Source organism: Odocoileus virginianus, chromosome 6, assembly GCF_023699985.2.
Source record: "Odocoileus virginianus isolate 20LAN1187 ecotype Illinois chromosome 6, Ovbor_1.2, whole genome shotgun sequence".
Classification (NCBI taxonomy): Eukaryota; Metazoa; Chordata; class Mammalia; order Artiodactyla; family Cervidae; genus Odocoileus; species Odocoileus virginianus.
Genome location: NC_069679.1, coordinates 14,583,499 through 14,605,326, shown reverse-complemented (window position 1 = coordinate 14,605,326; position 21,828 = coordinate 14,583,499). Strand labels below are relative to the sequence as shown.

The 21,828-nt window shown below is 54.6% G+C and overlaps 2 protein-coding genes across 2 annotated transcripts; both read right to left on the bottom strand.

The window, feature by feature from the left end:
• Window positions 1–1,067: 1,067 nt before the first annotated feature.
• Window positions 1,068–7,329, bottom strand: SLC22A17 (solute carrier family 22 member 17). Its single transcript, XM_020909883.2, has 10 exons — window positions 7,036–7,329; window positions 6,331–6,837; window positions 6,137–6,240; window positions 3,899–4,053; window positions 3,161–3,326; window positions 2,816–2,961; window positions 2,628–2,733; window positions 2,242–2,459; window positions 1,848–1,959; window positions 1,068–1,706 (listed from the first exon to the last, which is right to left on the bottom strand). Exons 2-10 carry the CDS (start codon window positions 6,736–6,738, stop codon window positions 1,418–1,420), a joined length of 1,704 nt encoding a protein of 567 aa, XP_020765542.2. The 5' UTR covers window positions 6,739–6,837; window positions 7,036–7,329; the 3' UTR covers window positions 1,068–1,417.
• Window positions 7,330–10,571: 3,242 nt separating this feature from the next.
• EFS (embryonal Fyn-associated substrate) lies at window positions 10,572–21,828 on the bottom strand. Its single transcript, XM_020909904.2, has 6 exons — window positions 20,349–21,828; window positions 14,714–14,992; window positions 14,328–14,468; window positions 13,489–14,211; window positions 13,059–13,148; window positions 10,572–11,542 (listed from the first exon to the last, which is right to left on the bottom strand). The coding sequence occupies exons 1-6, from the start codon at window positions 20,364–20,366 to the stop codon at window positions 11,108–11,110; spliced, it is 1,686 nt and encodes a 561-aa protein (XP_020765563.2). The 5' UTR covers window positions 20,367–21,828; the 3' UTR covers window positions 10,572–11,107.

Below are 21,828 nucleotides of genomic sequence, written 5' to 3'. Positions count from 1 at the left end.
GAAAGATTTGCCAAAAGAATGAACAAATACAACTGTTTGAACACCTATCATGGATCAGGCTTTGGTGTTTCAAAGTTGAGTAAGACAAAGTTCCTTTCCTCAAGGAACTTACCATCTAGTGGGAAAATTTGAGGCACATACATTATCTTGTTTAATCCTCATAGCAGCCCTTGAAGGGGGCTGGAGGTTGAGAAATTGGCCCAAAGCCAGGCCAGGGTTAGTTAGAGGCAGGCCCTAGCACTGAGGTGAAGACCCATTCTCCTACTGCCCCCTCCCGGGGCAGGGGCGGGGGCTGGAGACTCACTCCTCGATTCCCAGGGTGGTGTACAAAGATTGGAAGGATTGGGAAGGTGGCCACAGTGTGCGTCATTAGAGAGCACCAGCTCCAGGATCCAGTTATACCCCAGCTATCACTCCTTAACTTTGTAATGTTGGGCAAGTTACTGAGTCTCTGGGTGTCAGTTTTGTCATCTGTAAAAGAAAAGGAATACTGTGGTGGGCATCCATTTTTTCACCTGTACAACATCCAGTCTTCTGCTAGCAGCACTCAGGCAGGTACTGCTTCCCCCTCTGCAGTTGTCAGTAATGGGCGTGGGGGTGGTTGTGATAGGCAAGCTAGCCAGTCATTGACTCTCTTGCCCTTTCTGGTTCTTGGCCTTTTATAACTAGTTCCGCTTTTCCTTCTACCCCATGAGCTTCCCCATAGGGTAGAACCACAGCCTGCCCCCACCAAATCCCTCTAATAAGTTCCCTTTGTTGCTCTAAGTTCATTGGAGTCAGTCAGTTATTACTGCCTGCAACAACAACAACAACAACAAAAACTTTAATAGATGCAGACACCTACCTTGCAAGGTTGCGAGGATTAAATGATTACATGAAGTTTGTGAAGTGCCTAGCCCAGTCCTAGCAGCAGAGCAAGCCATCAGTAAGGGGTGGTTAATTGTCTGTAAGTTAACATGGAGGTGGGAGCAGGGCACAGGGAAGGAGAAGGAGATGGTTAATGGTTTGGATTCCACCTTTCCCCAAGAGACAGTCAGGAGGACAACAGAAGGGAGGGAAGTCCAGGCTATGGTAGGCTCATTTATTCAAAATGTCTTTATTGAAACAGAATGATAGAGCAAGAAAGAATGAGGTCTGGGAGGATGTGGTTGGGCACAGGATGGAGCCCAGACCTGGCGGTAGTGTGGAGCTCTCTCCCTGCCCCCTGACTCTAGCCAAGGAAGTGAACACCAAGCAGCAGTGGGGAGGAGATGGGGTGAGGGCAGCCCTCTGAGCGCTCCTTCATGTCTGGCCCGAGGTGCCTCTGGGCCTCGCGGGCAGCCCTGCCGAGCTCACTCAGTCCTCCCGCTCTCCTTGCCAGGGCCTTGTGCCACTTTTCGGTATGGGCCAGCCTCCTGCCAGGGTGCTCAGAGGTCGCTCAGAGGGCGGGGTTGGGGGTGGCAAGCAGCGGGACGTGGTCACAGCGGTTGGGGGGGGGCTGCCGCAGCAGGGAAGGCCGGCGGCACAGCTCCCCATCCCGGAGCACCTCCGGCAGGAGCTTGCGCTTGGTCTCCGGCAGAAGCATGATGCTGAGGATGCAGAGGAGGGCACAGGCCGCCAGGACCACGTGCTGCAGGAAGGCCCCATGGCCCATGTGGAGGCGCTGGGCTGGGCCACTCAGCCCGCCGAGCGCCCCCAGCGCCATGATGAGGCCCAGGCCTCGGCCCCTGGGAGAGACGACAAGGCACTGAGCCTGCGGCTGTGGGCCTCATCCCCACCCTTCCCCAGCGGCCGCTCCTCCTGCATCCCTCAGGCCCTGTCCTCAGACAGAGGCCGGGAGGACGCCCTGGCAGCACGCCTGCTCTCACCGGACCGTGGTAGGGATGATTTCGGCAGCAAGGAGGGTGCTAAGGATGCCGGCAGCTTGGGAGGAGAAGAGCCCAAGGACAGAGAAGGTGGTGATGGCGGCCTCGTTCAGATCTGGAGGGACAAGACGGGGCGTGTGAGTGGAGGTGGCAGATCAAGCTTGGCCTTGTCTCTGCCATCACCCCTTCTGATCCCTAGCCAGGTGTGCCTGGGCATTCATGATCAGTTGGGAGAACAGACTGGAGTGTGCGGCCAGGGGAAGGTTGTAAAAGATCTGGACAGGATCTGGTCTGGTCCTGGGAAGCCTGAGCCAGAAGCAGTGGCTGAGTCCATGTGGGGCACCTCTGCTGGGGTTCCTTGGCTGAGCCCACACTGTGGGGAAGGGAGGGTGCTTACAATCCCACAGGCCCAGCAGGGCCAGGGATGCAATGCCAGTGAGCGTCATCGAGAGAAGCAGGATGCCCCGGCGGCCGAATCGGTCCACAGTGACCCCCAGGAAGACGCAGGCCAGGGCTGCTGTGCCGCTGGCCAGCAGGGAGCACAGGTAGAAGTCCGATGGGCTCCCTCCTCCTCCCACAGGCTGGTAGCAGTGGCGAATGGCGTGGGCAATAAAGCTGTGAGACAGGGCGAGAGGTAGAGGACAGCGTCTGTGGTGTCTGCATTGTCACCTGCAGCCTTTCACCACCCTGGCTGCCCTCTGCAGGGGTCCTCAGGCCTTCCCCACCCAGCCAGCCCCCATCCTAGCTACCAGCCTGGCCCTTGGCCCCGACACCCAGGCTCACTTGGTGAAGCCCAGGATAAGCAGATTTTTCCAGATGTTGCGGTAGTTGAGGAGGGAAGCGAAGGAAAAGGAGGATGTTGCAGGGACAGGGCAGGTGTTCTCCAGGTCTTGGGAGAGAGAGAGGCGCTGTTAGAAGGAACAGCTGAGCACCCAGGGTCCTCCTACATGGGTGGGGCCCCTGCCTCTTACCCTGCAGGGCCTCCTGGGCCTCCTCTCCCAGCATCTGCCCATGGGGCCGGTTCCGCTCAGCCAGGATTCTCAGCACAGACTGGGCCTCCTCAATCTGTCGCTTCACTATCAGCCACCGCGCGGACTCCAGAAACAGACCCGGCCAGCTGGGGGAGGGGGGAAGGGGTGCACTGTGAGGCTTTCCATCTACTGACCCAGGATGGAAAACTCCCACCTCTTGAGGGGCTGGGGCTGGAGCAGGCCTGGACGAGGGGCAGTGGAGAAGAGGAGGGGTCTGCAGGCTAGAGCTACAGGTAGGAGGTAGAGATGGGAATGGCCAGACAACAGGTGGAGGGCGATACTGACCCATAAAACAGGAAGAGGATGCAGGGAGCGGTGATCATTCGCTGAAGAAATCGCCAGTCCTTAGAGACAAGGGCCAGGCCCAGGAACAGGAAGTGCCCCCCTACCCCCACCAACTCCCCCGCCAGGGCCACCCGAAGCCTCTGGGTTGGGTCACACAGCTCCAGCCCTGGAGATACAGCAGGGACAGGGAGGAGAGGCCGGGGAGGAAGGAGGCGTGGAAGAGAAGAGGGGAGGGGAGGGAGGAGGACAGAAAGCAAGGTCAGACCCTGAGTGGAGGCTGCAGCCACTCCCTCCCACAGACTATGCTCTAAGGCAGAGTGGAGAGGCTGTTTGGTCCTCTCCTCTCTCCTGCTCACACTTGGGAGGGCTTGAGGCTCAGAGTTCCTGCGGGGGCTCAGCATCCCCAGTTTATGGGCCCTTTCACATCAGACCTCTTATTTGACCTTCACATGAACCCTTGTTCAAGGTCATACAGCTACTATTTCATTTTTAAAATAAGGCTCATTCCCTGACAACAGTAAGTCCAGGGCAGGGAAAGCTTTAAAGATCATGGAAGGAGAGGGGCGTGTGAGAAGCAAGACCGCTGGATCCTTTAAAGGCCTGGCCAGAGAGACAGCCGAGATTCCAGACAGCTGAAAAAGGGACCGAGGGGCCCTAGGGAGCAGTGGCAATGACCTGGGGATCCAGACAGGCAGGCATGAGCCCCTAGGGAAGAAGCTCTGGAAGGGTGCCACTCACGCATCAGGTAGACACCAAGGTCAACGCCAGCAAGCAGGAAGCCCAGGAGGAATCGGAGGGCCATGACGCCCGTGGAGGAGCCTGCAGCAGCACCTCCCACCCCACAGGGGCCCACCAGCCCCAGAGTCAGCAGCACAATCCCGCGTCGGCCAAACCTGGAGAGCAGGGAGAGCCTCTGGTCACCCAGACTTCCTGAGGGAGGAGTGGCTGGGTGGGGTCCAGCTGCCCACTTCAGAGATGGAGATACGAGGATGAGGCCCGGGGAACGAGGATTGCACTAAGGCTACAGGAGACGGGGAAGGATGGGGACCCTGGCTACAGGGCACTGGGGCGTGGCTGTTGTTCTGTGGGGGCTGTGACCACTGACTCTCAGGGCTATAGGTCAGAGATGAAGGCATTTCTTCATGGAAGTGAGACCAGCCATCAGTGGGGATGCGATATTGCTTAGGGGAATTGGATCCCTGAGACCTTGGCAATAGAGAGATTGGTCAGTGGGGATGGAGCTTGTCTTGCTCAGACTGATCAGAGGAGATGGGCTTGTTGACATACAGGGTTGGAACTACTGATCTAAGGAGGTGGGCCATTGGCCACTTGTCCATGGGGATAGTATTGGTCAGTGAAAATGGAGCTCTTGACCTTTGGGAACCGAGTAGTTGATTTGGGGGGATGAAGCCATTTTTCCATGGGATTGGGGCATGGGTCTACTAACCCATAGGGGTGGTCAGTGGGATAGGGTCACTGACCAGAAGATGGAGCCATTGATCCATGAGAGTGGAGCTCTTAATCCATGAGACAGGACTATTAATCAGTGGGGCTGATCACTAACCTCTGAAGATTGGACAGTTGATCTTTGGGGATGTAGCTATTAATTCCTGGGGTAGGAATTTCAGTCAAGATGGATGGGACTATTGGCCAGTAGGGGTGAATCTATTAATCCATATGGATAATCGGTAAGCATGGGGTCACAAAGCAGAGAATATGAGAGACTATTGGTCAGTGGTGATGGTCACAGACTGTGAGTCAGTGGGGACAGGGTTACTGATCCTTGGAAGCGAGGCTACTGATTTTTAGAGATAAGAGCACTGGTGTAATATGGATGTAGACTGGGGTCACTGGTCATTGGGAAGGGGACACTGATGCCTGAGAGTGAAACTACTGACCCAGTAGGGTGAGACCATTTTCCATGGGGTTGAGCTTATTGGCTAAGGCTACTGAATTTAGGAGGCTGAATTTAGGTCTTTGGGTATGAGGCTATTATTACAGAGGAATGATGCTACTGGTCTTGGGGTATGAGGTCACTGAGGCATGAGGATGGGCTATTGACCTATGGGTTTAGGATCATTTGCCCACAGGGGTGTATGACTATTGGGCAGTGAGGATAGGTATTGTTTTTAGGGAACTGGATTATTGAATGGTGGGTTGCCTTTGAGCCATGGGAGTTGAACTATAAAGCCATTTGGATGGGACTGTAGACCAATGGAGATGTCTAATAATCCCCAAGGATGGAGCACCTGGTCAGTGGTGATGGTGTCGAGGATCAGAGATGGAGTTTTGACCCCTGGGAAGAGCTGCTGGTTGATGGGGATGGGTTTGTAGATCTTTGAGATGAAGCCACTGATTCCTGGAAATGAGGCTTTTGATCTGAAAGGATCTGAGAGCACTAATGATCCATGAGGATGGGACTATTAGCCTGGGGTGAGGGGTGCTATTGTTGTCACTGATCCATGGGGGTTAAACTATGGACCCCCCCAAGAGGTTAGTCATTTGTTTGAAGAGTTGAACTACTGGCCAGTGAGAATGGGGCTGTTGATATTTAGAAAATTAACATAATGATTTTAGGAATGAGGCCACTGAGACAGAGCTAACAGTCCAGGGAGACAGTACTGTTAACAGGGATTAATCTATGAAGATGGCAAGTGAGGAGCTTGGTGGTAATAGGACAATAGAGGAGTTAGGACTTCTGTGGACCGAGGGGTTTTGGTGAGTAGGGATGGGGCCACTGATTCATGGGTGTGGGACTGGCAGTGGGGGGAGAGTTATTCTCTGTGGAAGAGGTATGGTAAGAGTATTTCTTGGTGGGGAGTGAAGTTGAGACAGTGGTGGGGCCGCCTGTCAATGAATAGAAGAAATCCAGAGGACACTGCAGAGTTGAGCAAAGCCTCTTCAGCCTCTTGCGAAGGCTAGCTGCCTGGGCCAGCCTCCCTAGCAAGCCCTCCTCTCTACTTGCTGAGCCCTCACCTGTCTGCTGGGTAGCCCAGGAACAGGTAGCCGGAGGCGAAGCCCAAGATGAAGAGGATCTGCTCCAGGATCACCTGCCAGCCCAGGTCACACACCAGATCCCACTGGGGATGTGAGAGGGAGGAGCGGGTGTGAGACCCCTCGCTGGTGGCTCTCGGCCCGCCCCCAGGCCCGCGGCCCACGGGCCGCCTCACCTGGCCGATGGCGTTGGTGGTGAGCACCGGAAGGCCGTTATAGTCCCAGTCCTTGAGACAGTGGTTGAAGTCCGGCGGAGCGAAGCCGCTGCACGAGGGGTCCGTACTAGTGGCGAGGCGGCTGGCGGCGCTGGCGGCTAGGGCCGCGCTGGCCACGCTGACGCCGCTGGCGTTGGGGGGCTGCTCCCAGCCGGAGGCGTTGGGGGGGAAGGCCCCGTAGTGGCAATGCAGCGGGGGTGCCAGCGTGAAGATGGGGTCGGAGGCCAGGCCCAGCGCCACGAAGAGCACGGGCAGGCAGCAGAGGCCGAGCTGCAGCTGCTGGCCGCCGCCCAGCGCCCCCACCTGGGCGAGCAGCGCCTCGAAGCTGAGGGGGCCGGGGGGCACGGCCAGCGACAGGCTGCTGCCCATCCCGTCGCCGCCCGCGTGGCCCTCCCCCTCCCGCTCGCGTTCGCGCTCCCGCTCACCCTGCAGCTGCTGCGTGGGCACCGCATCGCCAAGGGTCCCGACCTGCTGGGGGTGGGATTGCGGGGGTGGAGGGGTGGCAGGAGAAGGGTGAAGCGGAGAAAACCGCAGGGTAAGGGAAGAGGGCGGGCGCCAGAGGGAGGAAGGCGGTCTGCCGCGGGGGCTGCGCGGGAGGAAAATGCCAGGCGCTCGTCGCGGGGTGCGGGGAGATGATGGCGTAGCCCCCAGGGCGCGGGCACTTACTCCGTTGGGGCTGGGGGTGATCTCTACAGTGCTGTCGATCTTGCTGCCGCCCCCGCCATTGGGCTCGGGGGTCCCGGTGGCTACCCGGGGAGCCAGTTTGCCGACCGCAGGGGCCCAGGCGGCCCGCACGGAAAGGATGCGCTGTCCTCTGGCCCAGTGGCGCGCCCGTTGCCCGGACACAGAAGCCGAGAGACCCCGCTCTGCAGCTCTGCAGCCGCGGGCGCCTCCTCCGTCTCTGCGATCTCTGCGCCGCTTTCCCCTCCCCTTCCTCCAGACTCTCCTCCCCTTCCAACGTCAGCAGAGCCTTCGGTCCAGACTCTTCGTCAGAGAGAGGAAGGGGGGCCGGGACTCAGGGGAGGGAGACGATGGGGCTCTGTCTCTGTTCCCTGGGTCTGCGGGCCATTGCGGTATAAAGGGAATAACTAAAGGATAGTACATCCCAGGCAGGTGCCAGCGATTCCTCTTTTGCTTCCAATTCTTCCTCCTCATCCATCCATCCATCCATCCATCCATCCATCACTGATCAGTACAATTTATTAAGTGTCTTCTATATTCTGGCCTTGTGCTAGGCTTTGGGGATAACAGGATGGACAAGACCGACCTCAGAGTGGCTTATGGAGGAGATAGACAGGTATACTGGAAAGGATGCTACAGGGCATGCATATGGTGGACTGCATTGGGTACTGTCTCAGCCTTGGCTTTAGTCCTCTACAAGACCACTTCTCTGATTTCACAACCCACATCCTGGCTGGGTTTCCATCATTTCTCAACAGCATTTGGCATTGTTGGCTACCCCTTCCTCTAAACTCTTTCTTCCCTGGCTGCCAGGTCTCACACTCTCCTGATTTTCTTTCTCTTGCTACTCTTTTTTCTACCACAGACTCATTCTCCTCATCATCAGTCAGCACCTGTGATCTTCAGAGACTTGATTCTAGGTCCTCCTCTCATCTCACACTGTTCTCTCGCCTCAGAATCTCACCTATGCCCGCAGCTTCCATCAAACTCAGTATAAATAATATGAGCCAATATAAACCTGATTTCCAGATTTACATCTCCAGTTCCCACCTCTCTTCTGACCCTTGAAGCCACCTCTTTGGTTTCTTACCCTGGAAGACTCACAAGGATCTCAAAGTCAATACGTCCAAGACCAAACTCATGGTCATATCTCCCCTGTCCCCCCAACTTGGTTGTCTTCTAGCTCTTCTTTCCTCACTGAATGGCACTTTCACCATCCAATTGTGGCCAGTTGCTCAGGTGACAGCCCTTAGAGTGCCCTCTTCCTTACTCCCGCTCTCCACCCCATGTCAAATCCTCTACAAAATCCTATCCCTTTGATTTCCTGTGTAGTTCTCAGATATTCTGCTTCTTTCCATCTATCTCTGGCACCACTAGTCAAGCTACCTGTTGCGCAGACTGCTTTAGCCTCCCAGTTCTTAACCGGTGCTCTATATCTGCTTTGTTTCCAATCCTTTCCCCCATCTGTTCATAATGCAGATGGACTGATCTTTTAAAAATGCAGATGTTTGTGTTCCTTTCCTATTTAACAACCATCAACGTATTCTCACCGTCAAGGTAAATGCAATATTCTAGACCTCATAGTGATCCCATAATCTCTGCAGCTCTCTCTCTCCAAATTCTGCACACTAGTCACACTGACATTCTTTCAGTTTTTCCAGTGCTACAGGGCCCTTGAATAAACTGGTCTTTATGCCTAGAAGTCTCCTCTACTTTAGTCAAGTTCTCCTTCATCTGTCAGTTCAAGCATATTTGCCTCAGAGAAATCTCCCCTAGCTCCTTGAATTGCTACTCAAAGTATGATTTACAAACCAGGAACATCCACATCACCTGGGAACTTGCTGGAAATGTAGAATCGAAGGCTGGTTTCAGATAATTTGCATTTTAAACCAGATCCCCAGGTATACTTACATTGAAGTTAGAAATGCACTCCTCAAAGAGATTTGATTTCCCCCCCTTTTTTTTTGAGATTTGATTTCTAATAGGTTCTTTATTCTCTAATTCCAGGTAAGTGTTGAAAAGGATGTCCTGTCAATCTCAACCAGGAAATCCATTCCATCTAGTCTCCACTGAACCACACTTCTAATTTGTCCCCTCTGTTCAGAAATTTTCCAGATATGGGAAAGACTTCTAATGCAATAAACAGCCTCCCGCCCACCCCAACCCATTTCAGCATCTCTTCAGGATTTACTTTGGTGCTGTTACAGGCAGCATTCCTTGGGGATTTATTTGTTAGTGTCCTCGTGTCTGTCCTGGAATTGTAGTCCATGTAACTTTCTGCCTTGCTGGGCTGTTCACATGCATTATCTTGCTAGGGCCTCACAAGAGCCCTGTGAGATCATTATGTTCCTTCTCATATTAGAGAGGAAACTAGGACTCTAAGGATCTTATGGGATTTACCTGCAGACACAGGTACACGGAAACTTGCATTGAGACCTCTGACTCTAATTCCAGTCTGATCTCTTGAAATTCTTTCTGGAAAGTGGTGGAGGATGGCCTCTGTTATGTCTTCAATGCCAGCACCTAGGGGTGGATTTTGGTGGCCCCAGCCTCTGGAAATGAGTTTCGTTTGAGAGTGAATGAGAACAAAGAACCTCAAATGGAGGAGGCAAATGCATGGGGAGAGGGGCCAAGGGACTGATTGTGATTGAATTTTGGGGTACCTTCAGTCCAGTCACTGTGCCAGGGTAGAATCTTGGGAAAGCAGAGCTTAAGCAATGAATCTGTGGCTTGGACTTCTCCCCTTGTGAACGACTGAAGTGATCCCCTGTCTAGGCCGTGGCCCATCAATTTCACCAAGGCCCTGTGCACTATGGACTTCCAATACATTGAATTTATTGGCCCCTCAGCTCCTCCAGAAGGTGGTGTGTCCGGAAGGACAGTCAGCAGGGAGTCGGGAAGGGGAGTTTAAGGAACTAGACCCTCTTGCGTTAACCTAAGGGAGAGGGCACCCAGGCCAGTTCTCTCCAGTGGGTCACAGCTGGGGTGACCTCTTCAGCAGGGCACCATCAAGGCTCTCTCGTGGCCTCCCTCCCCATGTGTACAACTCTCTAATGACATCATCTGACATCGGTCTTGGAGGAGAGGCCTTGGTCAGGAATCAGGGCCTGCCTTCCCAGAATGCTACGTTGCAGACTATTCTTGGTTCTCTCATCCTCGGGGTCTCAGCACAGATACCACCTCCCCAGCAATCCTGTCTAAAGTCTCCAATGGCCTCTCCCCATCTACTTAGTCACATATCACCCTGTTCATTTCCATTACCAGCAACTATCAACTCTGTGGCAGGTTCCTTTTTTTTTTTAATTTACTTGTTTCAGCTGACTTGTTTATATCCAGCCCACCCCCACAATGGACCTTCAGAACTGTGCCTGGCACATCATGGGAGCTGAGAACCTGCTAGATGAATAGTTGGAGGAACAGCGGAATTTCCCCACAAACCCTAAAGGCAGACTGCCCACAGTGTGTGTCCCAACAGTTTGGCCAAGGCCTGCCCCCCAGGCTCCCAGGAAGCAGAGTCGGGGAACCAGAAAGCCCGGGTTTATTGAGGTGCACCATGTCAGAGGCCCAGCTCTCCTGCTTCTGTGTGGAGGAGTCCTCTGGCCTCGCCCAGACCTTCCCACTCTGGGCTGCCAATGTTTTGCCCTCGCTCTCAGCTAACAGGGAAGCGCTGATGTTCCAGAGCCAAGATACAGGACAAAAAAGGGGCTCCTGGTGGCTCTAGGTTTCAGCTACTTGGCTCTCTGTGGGGTTACGATTCCAGAGGGGGTTGGCCTTGCAGAGTCTAAGAACCTCCACCCCAGGCTGAGGGAGGAGGAAGGTCCTGCCCCTGACAAAGCAGGGAATAATATTAAATATAAATAATTTATACAAAATGGCTCGTACAAAAAGCTGTGGGGTAGGGGCGGAGGGGCCTCAGTGAGAGGCTGAGATGCCTGGAAAGGGCAGTAAGGGGGAAGGATGCCTCAGTGTCTCCTAGTCCCGAAAACAGAGCCCTCCAGCCACCTGAGGACTGGGGCGGCTCTGGGAGGCAGGTGAAGGCAGAGAGGAGACGAGGGGCTCAGGGCGCCAGGCTGGTGAGCAGAGTGGTGAACTGCAGGGCCCGCCCTGCCAGGTCCGCCACGCACTGCGCCATCTCTTGGGCTGCAGGGCTGGATGGGTAGCCCAGGGCGGCCCCCTTTATGGCCAGCACGGTGGCCCGCAATGCCTGGCCCAGCACTGTGCCCGCAGCCCCGACCTGTGCTCGCAGCGGGGCAGAGGCTGCCAGGCGGCCCAGGGTATCCCCAATGAACACCAGGCGATGAGCAGCCACCAGCACCCGCTTGCCGTGGGGCACAAAGAGGCGCGGGGGCTGGTTTGCCTGGGTGCTGGACATCAGGGCCGCCACAGCCGCCTGCAGTGTTGAGTAGTGGCCCTGGCACTGCCCGGCGTAGAAGTGCAGGAGCTGTAGATCTCCAGTGGGCAGAACCAGTGGCTCCCCGGGGGACAGGGCCTCCTGAGGGTGAGAAGAGTGTTCAGCGGGACTGCTTGGCCAGTGCCACTTCCGTTCTTATCTCCTTTCTCCTTCCCTCCCTTTGTTCCTCATGCCTTCCTTTCTCCCTGAGCTCGACCCCCTTAGATTGTGCCTTTGCCTATCAGACAATTTAGATTCTCTTAGTGAGTGACAGGAAGATGCCCAGAATTGATGTCTGATAAATCTGGATTCAAACAACCTCAAAAACAAGTCTCTGAACTTCATCATTCCTTTATCTCCTTTATCTATGGGGAGCCTAGCACTACACTGTCCCATGTAAACATAATGCCAACCACACATGCTATTTCAAATTTCCAAGTAGCCACGTTAGAAAACTTACAAAGAAATTGGTACATATTTTCTAATTCCATACATTAAAAATGTACATATTTTCTAATTCCATACAATTAAAAATGGTGTAGTTTCAACACTGTAATCAGTATAAAAATTATTGAAATTGTTTTTCATACTAAGTCTGCAAAATCTGGTGTGCATTTTATATTTATAGTGCATTTCAGTTTAGATTGGTCACACTTGGGGATCAGTAGCTGCATGTGGCTGTGGCTACCACACTGGATAGTGCAGTTCTTGTTTTTTCTGCCTTCTAAGGCTGCAGTGAAGATTCGTTGATAGGGTACATAGAAAGAGCTGAGAGCACAGCATTGCAAGCTGTAATCTAAGTATGCCTATGATCAGTGCTGACAGGTGCAATGTACTGAGCACAGGGTCTGGTGCTTGGTACAAACTTGACAGATGGTAGCTATGGTGATTCGGAGAAGGCAATGGCACCCCACTCCAGTACTCTTGCCTGGAAAATCCCATGGATGGAGGAGCCTGGTGGGCTGCAGTCCATCGGGTTGCTAAGAGTCGGACACGACTGAGCGACTTCACTTTCACTTTTCACTTTCATGCATTGGAGAAGGAAATGGCAACCCACTCCAGTGTTCTTGCCTGGAGAATCCCAGGGACGGGGGAGCCTGGTGGGCTGCCGTCTATGGGGTCGCACAGAGTCGGACACGACTGATGCGACTTAGCAGCAGCAGCAGCAGCTATGGTGATTAGGACCATTCTAGACCATGAGTCGAGGAGACAGTCTCATTTCCCTGAGACCCAGAGAGATTAACTGGCGGCTTCAGAGGCCCTGGCTTCTTAGTGGTGGAGCTGGAATTAAGAGCCAGGTCTCTTAGGAACCCAGGAATTCACAGTTGGAAGGAGCCTCAGAAGTCACCTGGCCCAGCAACTCTGTTCCCCTGACTGCTTGGTTTCCTGACTCCTCTCCAACACATTCTTTCCTCTCTTTCTGAATTCCTGATATCCTTTTCTAAGTTCCAGCTCCTTTCTGGATTCTAATTCCTCTCTACCCCAACTGTCCTGTTTCATTGAACTCTTACCCCCCCAAATAGACTTCCCTTGATGCTTCAGTTAAGAATACCCCTTCTTCCAAGTCCCTGCTCCTTCTCCCCTGCCCCCTTCTCTAGCACCAACCGCACCGGGTTACCTGCTGCTCTGGCGGCCCCCTCTCCAGCTGTTCGGGATCCCCTGGGGAGGCCTTATCTGGAGGCCTGGCTTCCTGAGCCTTATCCATGCCCTGCAGCGGGGGATAAGGGCCTCAGTGCAGGGGAAGGGGAGCAGGGCAAGGTAGGCCCTGTGGTCTTCCCGCTCCTCCCCACTCCCACTTCCTCCTGAAGGTCTCTCCTCCCATCAGATCTGCAGCCTCCCGACTCTGGGTCTGGGAGAGCCCTAGTGGCAGGTCAGAGAGCTTGGGGACCCCAGGTTGCGTTGCAGTACTGACACAAATGTGGCCCAGGCTGCAGGGTCAGCAGAGGGGAAGGAGGGAATGGAGGAAGCCAGGGTCTGCCTCTGGGAGCTCGGGTCTTGAGCCCCGTTCTCCTGCAGGCATTCTGGGGGGCTGACTGAGGCAAGCTCACCTTCAGGTGGACATAGTCGTACTCTTCGGCCACCGGGATGCCCTCGTACTCATTGTGGTGTTCTGCAGGGTGGTCCTCCACCTCCCTGCCCTCCGGATCCCCCTCCACCTTGGGGCCCCCGTAGCCAGGCAGGCGCGGAGGGGGTGGGGGCAGGGGCCTGTCCTGGATGCTGCCCTTCCGGCCCGGAGCAGGAGAAGGAGCCGGGGAAGGGCTGGGGGCCTCCAGCACAGGCAAGGCAGGCAGAGGGCGGCGGGACAGACTCTCGGCTGAGGGCAGCCGGGGCCTGTGTGGGGGCGGGGGGCTTCTGGCCAGAAGGAGGGCCAGGGTGTCCGGGTCACTGGAGGCCGAAGCTCCCAGGGGCTCTGGAGAAGGGGGTGTCTCCGGCCCCAGCAGGGGGACGTCATAGATGCCCTCGTCAGCGCCCCCGCCTTCCCCGTCTGCCAGCAGTTCCTCTGGTGCTTCGTACAGATTGAGCAGCGCCGATGCTCGTTTCAGGTTGGAGGGGGCAGCGTAGAGCGGGGGCCCTGGCTCCCGGCCCCCCTCCCACTCCAGATCTGGCTCCAGGTCTGATGGTGACTTCGGGGCCAGAGGCACATCATAGGGAGCTTCATCCTCTCCAAGGGACTGGGGGGCAACCTGAGCCAGAGGGCGGGCAAAGGAGGCTGGGGAGTCATAGGGGCCACTGCAGGGAGCGCGGAGGGCAGTGGGGGGTACGTCGTAGACCTGCAGAGGAAGAAGTTACTCACTCTCAGGCTCGGCAGTGGGCCCCCACTCCTCCAACCCATCTCCGAGAGCCAGCTGTCCCCTGTCCAGCAGACACATGAACCCCTAGCCCTCACCTCCAAGGCAGCTCCAGGGCCAGCCAGTTGGGTCCCACCACCTCTGGGGACCTTGTAGATGGGGTCAGGGGAGGGTGGGCAGGGTCCAGCTGGAGGTCTTGAGGTAGGACAGGGTCGAGCTGGAGGTGGCACCACGTACAACTGGGGGATCGACAGGCAGGTGGGTCAGGTGGAGTGGGGAGCAGGGAATCAGATAATGTGCGCCTGGGAGGAGCTTAGACACCTTCCAACCCCTTCCCTGTTCCAATGGAGAAAGAGCCCAGAAAGACTTGGCAGACAGGATTTGTACAGCAGAGTCAGGGTCTCGGGGCTCCTCCTGTCCCCCCCTGCACCAGCAGAGAGGAACTGGTTGTCCAGGATCGGGGTTGGGGGGCTCCAGTGCTCACCTCCTGGTCCTCAATGCCGTGCTCTGGGGCTGGATGTGGTGAGCCTGGCTGGGTTGGGGGCACCTGGGAGAGGCCAGGCTTGGGTGCTGCGCCAGCCGGAAGGAGCTTCACTCTGTTGGCAGGCACGATGCCCTGCTGGCCATGCAGGGAGCAGAGGCACCAGCCATCCAGCCCACCAGCGCCTTCCCTCTGCAGTACCCGCAGAACGTCCCCGCGGCGGAAGGACAGCTCCTGCGGGGACTCCGCTGTGTTGTCGTATAGCGCCCGGGCCAGCTGCGCCTGGTGGGTGAGGTGGGAGCAGGAAGAGGGGTCTTCACACACATCATCAGGTCATGTTACCCCTGCTCAAAATACAGAGCTCCCTGGTTTCCTCAAGCTGAACATCTGATCTCCTGACTCAACTCTTCCTGATGGGCCCAGCCTGTCTTCAGTGCCATTCCCGGCATTCTTCCTCTCTATTTATTCTTTGATCTAGACCAGCTCTTTCCCACCTCTGGGTCTTTGCCCTTCTTTTACCCTTCCCTGACTCTTCTGTTGATTAGACCTTTTCATCCTTCAGTTCTTCTTTTTAATTTTATTTATTTTTTACTGTGCTGGGTCTTCATCGATGCACAGGCTTTTTTCTCTAGTTGCGGAGAGCGGGGGCTACTCTCTAGTTGTGGTGCATGGGACTCACTGCCGTGGCTCCTCTCATTGCAGAGCACAGGCTCTATGTGAATGGGCTTCAGTAGTTGCAGCACATGGTCTCAGTAGTTGAGGTTCCCAGGCTCTAGCGCACAGGCTCAATAGTTGCTCTGACGTGTGTGGGATCTTCCTAGACCAGGGATTGAACTCAAGTTTCCTGCATTGGCAGGCAGATTCTTTACTACTGAGCCACCAGGGAAGCCCCTTCAGTTCTTCTTAAGTGTCTCCTCCTCCTGGGACTCCCCTGGTGGTTCAGCGGTTAAGACTCGGTGCTCCCAATACAGATAACGCAGGTTCAACCCCTGGTCAGAGAACTGAGATCCTGCATGGCATGGCCAATAAATAATGTCTCCTTCTCGCTCTTCTCCCCACATCCTTCTGTGTCTGTCTCCGCCTATTACTTCCTTCACAATAGTTTATACTGTTTGTCTGAAGTGAGGTGAAGTGAAGTGAAGTGAAAGTCGCTCAGTCATGTCTGACTGTTTGCGACCCCATGAACAATAAAGTCCATGGAATTCTCAGGCCAGAATACTGGAGTGGGTAGCCTTTCCCTTCTCCAGGGGATCTTCCCAATCCAGGGATCAAACCCAGGTCTCCTGCATTGCAGGTGGATTCTTTACCAGCTAGGCCACAAGGAAAGCCCATACTATTTGTCTACTTACTTTTAAAACTAGATTTCTTCCCTTGTTAGCCCTGTGAGAAAAGAGACTGTTATATTCCTAGCCCCTACAATAGGCTTGACCTGGAGTTAGTCCTCCATGAACGTATGTTGAATGAATTACACAGGGAAATCTTGCAAAGGTCTCCCATAGAATCTCCTTCACCTTCCCTGTTTCCCAGTCAGTATCCCCTACAAGCAGGTTAGATTAAGCAGCTGAAGAGATAACCTCATTCTGAGAGAGACTGGGAGAAGTCCAGCCCCGACAGAGCCTTGGCATAATAGGGAAGAAAACAGAAACCAAAGCAATTGTTTTGTTCTCAGTCTTAGCAAGTAAGGTTCTACCAGCAGAGGCTGACGTTACCATGGAGAAGAGAAAAGTATCTACGCTCGTGTGTGTGTGTGTGTGTGTGTGTGTGTGTGTGTGTGTGTAGAGGGGGCTAGTGGACCAACCAAGAGCAAAGATTTATCAGCCTGTTTCCAGTTCTCCTGGTGGGGATATCTAAGCTTTTTCCTTTGAGAGTTATGTGCATGTGTGCTAAGTCACTTGAGTTGTGTCCAACTCTTTGCAACCCTATGGACCATAGCCTGCCAGTCTCCTCTTTCCATGGGCTTTTCCAGGCAAGAATACTGGAATGGGTTGCCATGCCCTCTTCTAGGGGATCTTCCTGAACCAGGGATCAAACCTGTGTTTCTTACGTCTCCTGCATTGGCAGGCAGGTTCTTTAGCACTGGTGCCATCTGGGAAGCCCTTGAGAGCTATGCCTGCTAAGTCGCTTCAGTAATGTCTGAGTCTTTGTGACCCTATGGACTGTAGCCCGCCAGGCTCCTCTGTCCATGGGATTCTCCAGGCCAGAATACTGGAGTGGGTTGCCAGTCCCTCCTCCAGGGGATCTTCTGACCCAGGGATGGAAACTGCATCTCTTGTGTCCCCTGCATCAGCAGGTAGGTTCTTTACCACTAGTGCCACCTGGACACTATAAGCTCAGGTAAATCACAGACACCAAGTGCAAATTATATATCTAGACACTGAACAAGTGTTTGCACTAATCATCTCATCTCATTTAATCCTCAGCTTGATAAGGGAGGAGCCATCATTATCCCTGTTTGGAAAGGAAATTGGAACAGAGAGCTTGGTATGTTGCCCAATGACATATAGCTGGTGAAGCGTGATTTCAACTCCAGGCTGTGTGATTCCAGAGGCTGCACTCTCACTCTTTTTCACAACCACAAGCATAAGGATCTACTTTTGGGGAGTTCCCTGGTAGCCTAGTGGTTAGGATGCCAGACTTTCACTGCCATGGCCTAAGTTCAATTCCTGGTTAGGGAACCCAAGATCCTGCGAGCTGTGGGGCATGGCCAAGAAGAAAGTATCTACTTTTTTCTTCTTGTATAGTAACAGTAGGAAAATCTAGAGGGCCTACGACATATATCTGACAAAATTATAATTCAAAAAGATACATGCACCCCTAATTTCATCACAGCACTATTTATAATAGTCAAGACATGGAAACACCCTAAATGTCCATTAACAGATACACGGATGAAGATGTGGTATATATATCCACATGGAACACTACTCAGTATTGGAATGGAATGGAATACTATGGAATTCTACTACAATGGAATACTACTCAGCCATGAAACAGAATACTACTCAGCCATAAACTACACACATGCACACACACACAATGGAATATTACTCAGCCATAAAGAGAATGAATAAATGCCATTTGCAGCAACATGGATGCAACTAGAGATTATCACACTAAGTGAAGTCAGAAAGAGAAAGACAAACATCATACGACATCACTTATACATGGAATCTAAAATATGCCACAAGTGAAACTATCTGTGCAGCAGAAATGGAATCATGGATGAAAATAATATACTGCTGGTGCCAAGGGGGAGGGGTTGGGAGAGGGATGGAATAGGAGGTTGGGGTTAGCAGATGTAAGTTTTTGTATATAGAATGGATAAACAACAAGGTCCTAGGGTAGAGCACAGAGAACTATATTCAATATTGTATGATAAACCATAGTGGAAAAGAATACTAAAAAGGAATGTGTGCATATGTATAACTGAATCACTTTGCTGTAGAGCGGTAACTAACACATCATTGTAAATCAACTACACGTCAAAAAAAAAAAAAAAAAAAGAGGATCCATAGCTCAAACATGATTTAAGTTCATAGGAAGTTTTCACAATGTCCAAGTTCCCTTTGCCAGTCACTCATCACTAGACTCTGGTTCCACCAAGTCCTTTGGTAGAATCAGGCTTAAGCCACTCGCACTATCAAAATATATTCCACTTCCTATATGTTTGCTAGTGGCTTACACAGTGATGGTAGAAAACAGGTAGTTAGGCATTGAGTAGTTAGTACTGAGCAGGTAACCCATGTGGATTGACTAACATGGTGAAACTTCTCAAGCCCAAGATATCGGGTAGTCTGCATCTGGCCAACAGACACTGGGCGAAGGATGGCCTGCTCAGCCAGGGAGAGTCCATGTTCCTCTTGACTGATATTTCCCTCAGGTGGAGACGTTGTCCAGCCCTTTATGGCTGGATGATATTAACAACAAACTGACTTCTTGCCTGATTCCAAATTCATCAAACTCTTTTCTGATTATATTTTGGCTTCTAAAGGCAATTGTGCCACAGAAAGCAAACATGCTAGCCAGATAACACAATTCCTGGTTAGCTTGGCACTTTTTTAACTGTAAATTAGAAATTGGTGTTTTGGATCTAGGCAGGCAGTTAAGAGCACTGTTTCTAAGGCAGACAGACCTGAGGTTTGAGTCCCGGCTCTGCTGCTTTCGAGTTGGGTGACTTTAGGCTGTCTGTTTAACCTCGCCAAGCCTCAGGTTCCTCCTTTGTAGAATTCCATATCCATAGCTGAATATCCACTTTCAGATAATAACAGTACTAGCTTCAGAGTTGTTGTGAGTACTGGATGAGACAATGCATCAAAGAACCGGGACATACCAAAGACAAAGTTTAGGGCCAGTAAATACTCGAAGAAGATTAGCTGTTATCAGGGTCCTGTATGTTTCACAAGCATAAATACCAACACTTTCCCCTTCCAAGTAAAAAGAAAGATCTACCTCCTGGGACTACAAAGATGATTAGCTGGTTCCTGAGGGAGCATCTTTATGCCGGAGTACCCCCACCTCCCCGCTTCTGGCTCTGAACTAGGGTCTTCTCACCATCATATAGATTGAGAAGCTAAGAGAAATTTGGTCTGAGAAGGAGTGAAAATCTAACTCATCCTCGAGGGGTGTGGGAGGTGAGGAGCCATGCTTTTCTTCCCAGCGTCACAGTCCTCCTTCCCAGAATGCCCATTCAGAGGGGTCCAGAAAGCAGGTGGCGGCCTCGATTTCCCTGGGCATCCTAGGGCCTAGGAAGGGTAGAAACGGGATATAGTTGCTGGGATTCAGGCTACAGGAGTACAACTCAGAAAGCAGGGGCGGGGCTGTGAAGAGCTCCTCCTTGTGTTCAATTTCAATTCTGTCCAATGAGATCAAACCTCCGGGCCGTGCTATTGCGGGAATTGGGCTAGAGTCTCTGATAGACTGATTGATGATGGGTGTGTCCACCCCAGCTCTACTCGCTCTTCAGGGGCCCAGCTGACTTGTGAGGGAGTGGCTGCCTTAAAGAGGGGTGGCAGTGAGCCACACGTTCCCTGGGAGGCCTCCTCCCACTGTCCCATCATGCCAGCTGTCTCCTCCCTTTGTCTCCAGTCCCAGGAAAGTGGCCAGAGGCTGGCTGACATCACCTCCCCTCCTCTCTCGATTTTCCCTTGCTCCCTGCCTGATCTCCATCTTTTACTCTATTTCCCCTCCTTTCCTCCATCCCTCCTCTAGAGTAGGGCTTCCTTGGGCCTTTTGCCCTCCGGTTTTCCTGGAGCCACCTCCATTCTTTCAGCTCCCTTCCAACCTTTTACTGCCCTCCCAATCACAACCCCCTGCCAACCTCCAGTGGCCAACGGTTCCGCCCATAGAAGAGGAAATAGGACTCAAGCTTGCCCCCTCCCCTCCTTCCAGGGGCAGCCTCCAGAAAGAAAGAGAGGAGAATGGAAAGGGGAGGAGAGAAGGGGAGGCCAGGCCCAGTAGGGGTTAGGGATGAGAGGCGAGAGGTAAGGGAAACCAACGTGCCAGAAGGGGGACACAGTCTCCTCAAGAAGCAAGGGACGAAGGAGCGAGACAAAGAGAAGGCAGAAATAAAAGTGACAGGAGTGCAGGACAGACCGTGGCGGTCTCTGCCCGTCAGCCTCCTTTCTCTGGTTGGACTCACCGACGTGGCTATGGCCATGGCCTTGGCCTTCCTCGTGGCCAGCTCCAGGCCAGGCTCGGTTTCGCTGACTTCAGCAGCGGCTGACCCGCACCATGGAGGCGGCCCCAGGCTGAGGCGCCTGAATCGTGGCCTCCCCGGAGGTTGGAGGAGGAGAAAGAAAACCCACACAACTCCCCAAATGGGAGGCAGCTTGGCCGGGCAGGAGGAGGAGCGGGGCGGGCCGGGGCGTCGCTGCGGGACCTCATCCAAGGGCGCGCGCTCTGCCCCGTCCCCGCGGCCTCCCAGGGGCTGCAGGGTGGGCCAGGCCCCCGGAGCTGCCTGTCCTAGGCCGCGGGGGCACCACGGGTCCGCATGGGCCCAAAGCTCCCTTCCAGTGCCAGGACGAGGGAGGAGGTGGGAGCTGGGGCTGCGCTCGACGCCTCTCCGGGCCGCTCAGGACGGCCCCGAGGGCAGGGAGAAGCCGCCGGGGCGGTCGGGCTGGACGAGCGAGTTTAGGGGCCAACCTTCTCCACCCGGAGCCGCGCCGGAGAGCGGTGCTCCCGGGGCTGAGATCCGGGCGTCGGGGGCTCTGCCACAGCCCAGCTGCGAGGGAGGGGGCGGGGGTAGTGAAAATCGAGAAGTTCTTCTCTCTTCAAAGTCGCTCGACTTGGCAGCGGAGGCCAGGCTGGAGCCAAAGGCCTCGGAGAGCAGGGCGGCTGAGCTGGAGCACCCCAGTGGAGGCTTTCTGCCCCAACGCTCGAAGCCCCCAAAGCGGGCTCCCGAGCACGCACACTTGCTCGTAGCGCGCCTGGGGGTCTGGGGGCGCCGGGACCGCGCCTCGCTACGCGCACGCGGGCCGGGCTCGAGGGGGCGGGACGGCCTTCCCCACGCGCCCCCCTCCAACCCTCGGCGCCAGTACTCCCGCTCCCACCCTCGGCCCCCTGGCCCAGGACGCTGGCCCCCGCCGCCCCGCTTACACGCACCCTCGGCGGGGCCCCTTTGAGCGCCCCAGGGCTCGTGGCAGCCCAGGTGTCTCTGGGAACCGAGAGAAAGGCCGCAAAGCAAAAGAAGGAGCAGAGAGAAGGCTAAGAGGCGCAGCGGCCAGGGTCCTGCGGACTCGCCTGGAAGTGGGGTTGGGGGGCCACTGAGAGGGCTGGAAAGGGTCCGGGGGTCGCTCGCGGCTCCCCTTCCCTCCCCGCCCCTGCCCAGGCTCCCGGCGCCCCCTGGGTGCAGCTCCGTTCTCCTCCCCTCGGGCCCTCTCGGCTCCGGCGCGGGGCTCAGTCCCGGGGATTAAGAGAAAGGAGGGAGGGGAGAAGGGAGGGGAAGGGAAGGGGCGGAGGAGAAAGGGGGACGATCCCTCCGAAGGCGGGTGTTGAGTTTCAGCTCAGGACCCTCGGGCTAAATTGCGCGCCCCCTCCCGGCTCCTCTCCCACTCCTGCTCCAGCCCGACGTCGCGGCGGACCTCCAGGTGGTCTGGTTCCCTCCCTCCCCGGAGCTGTCC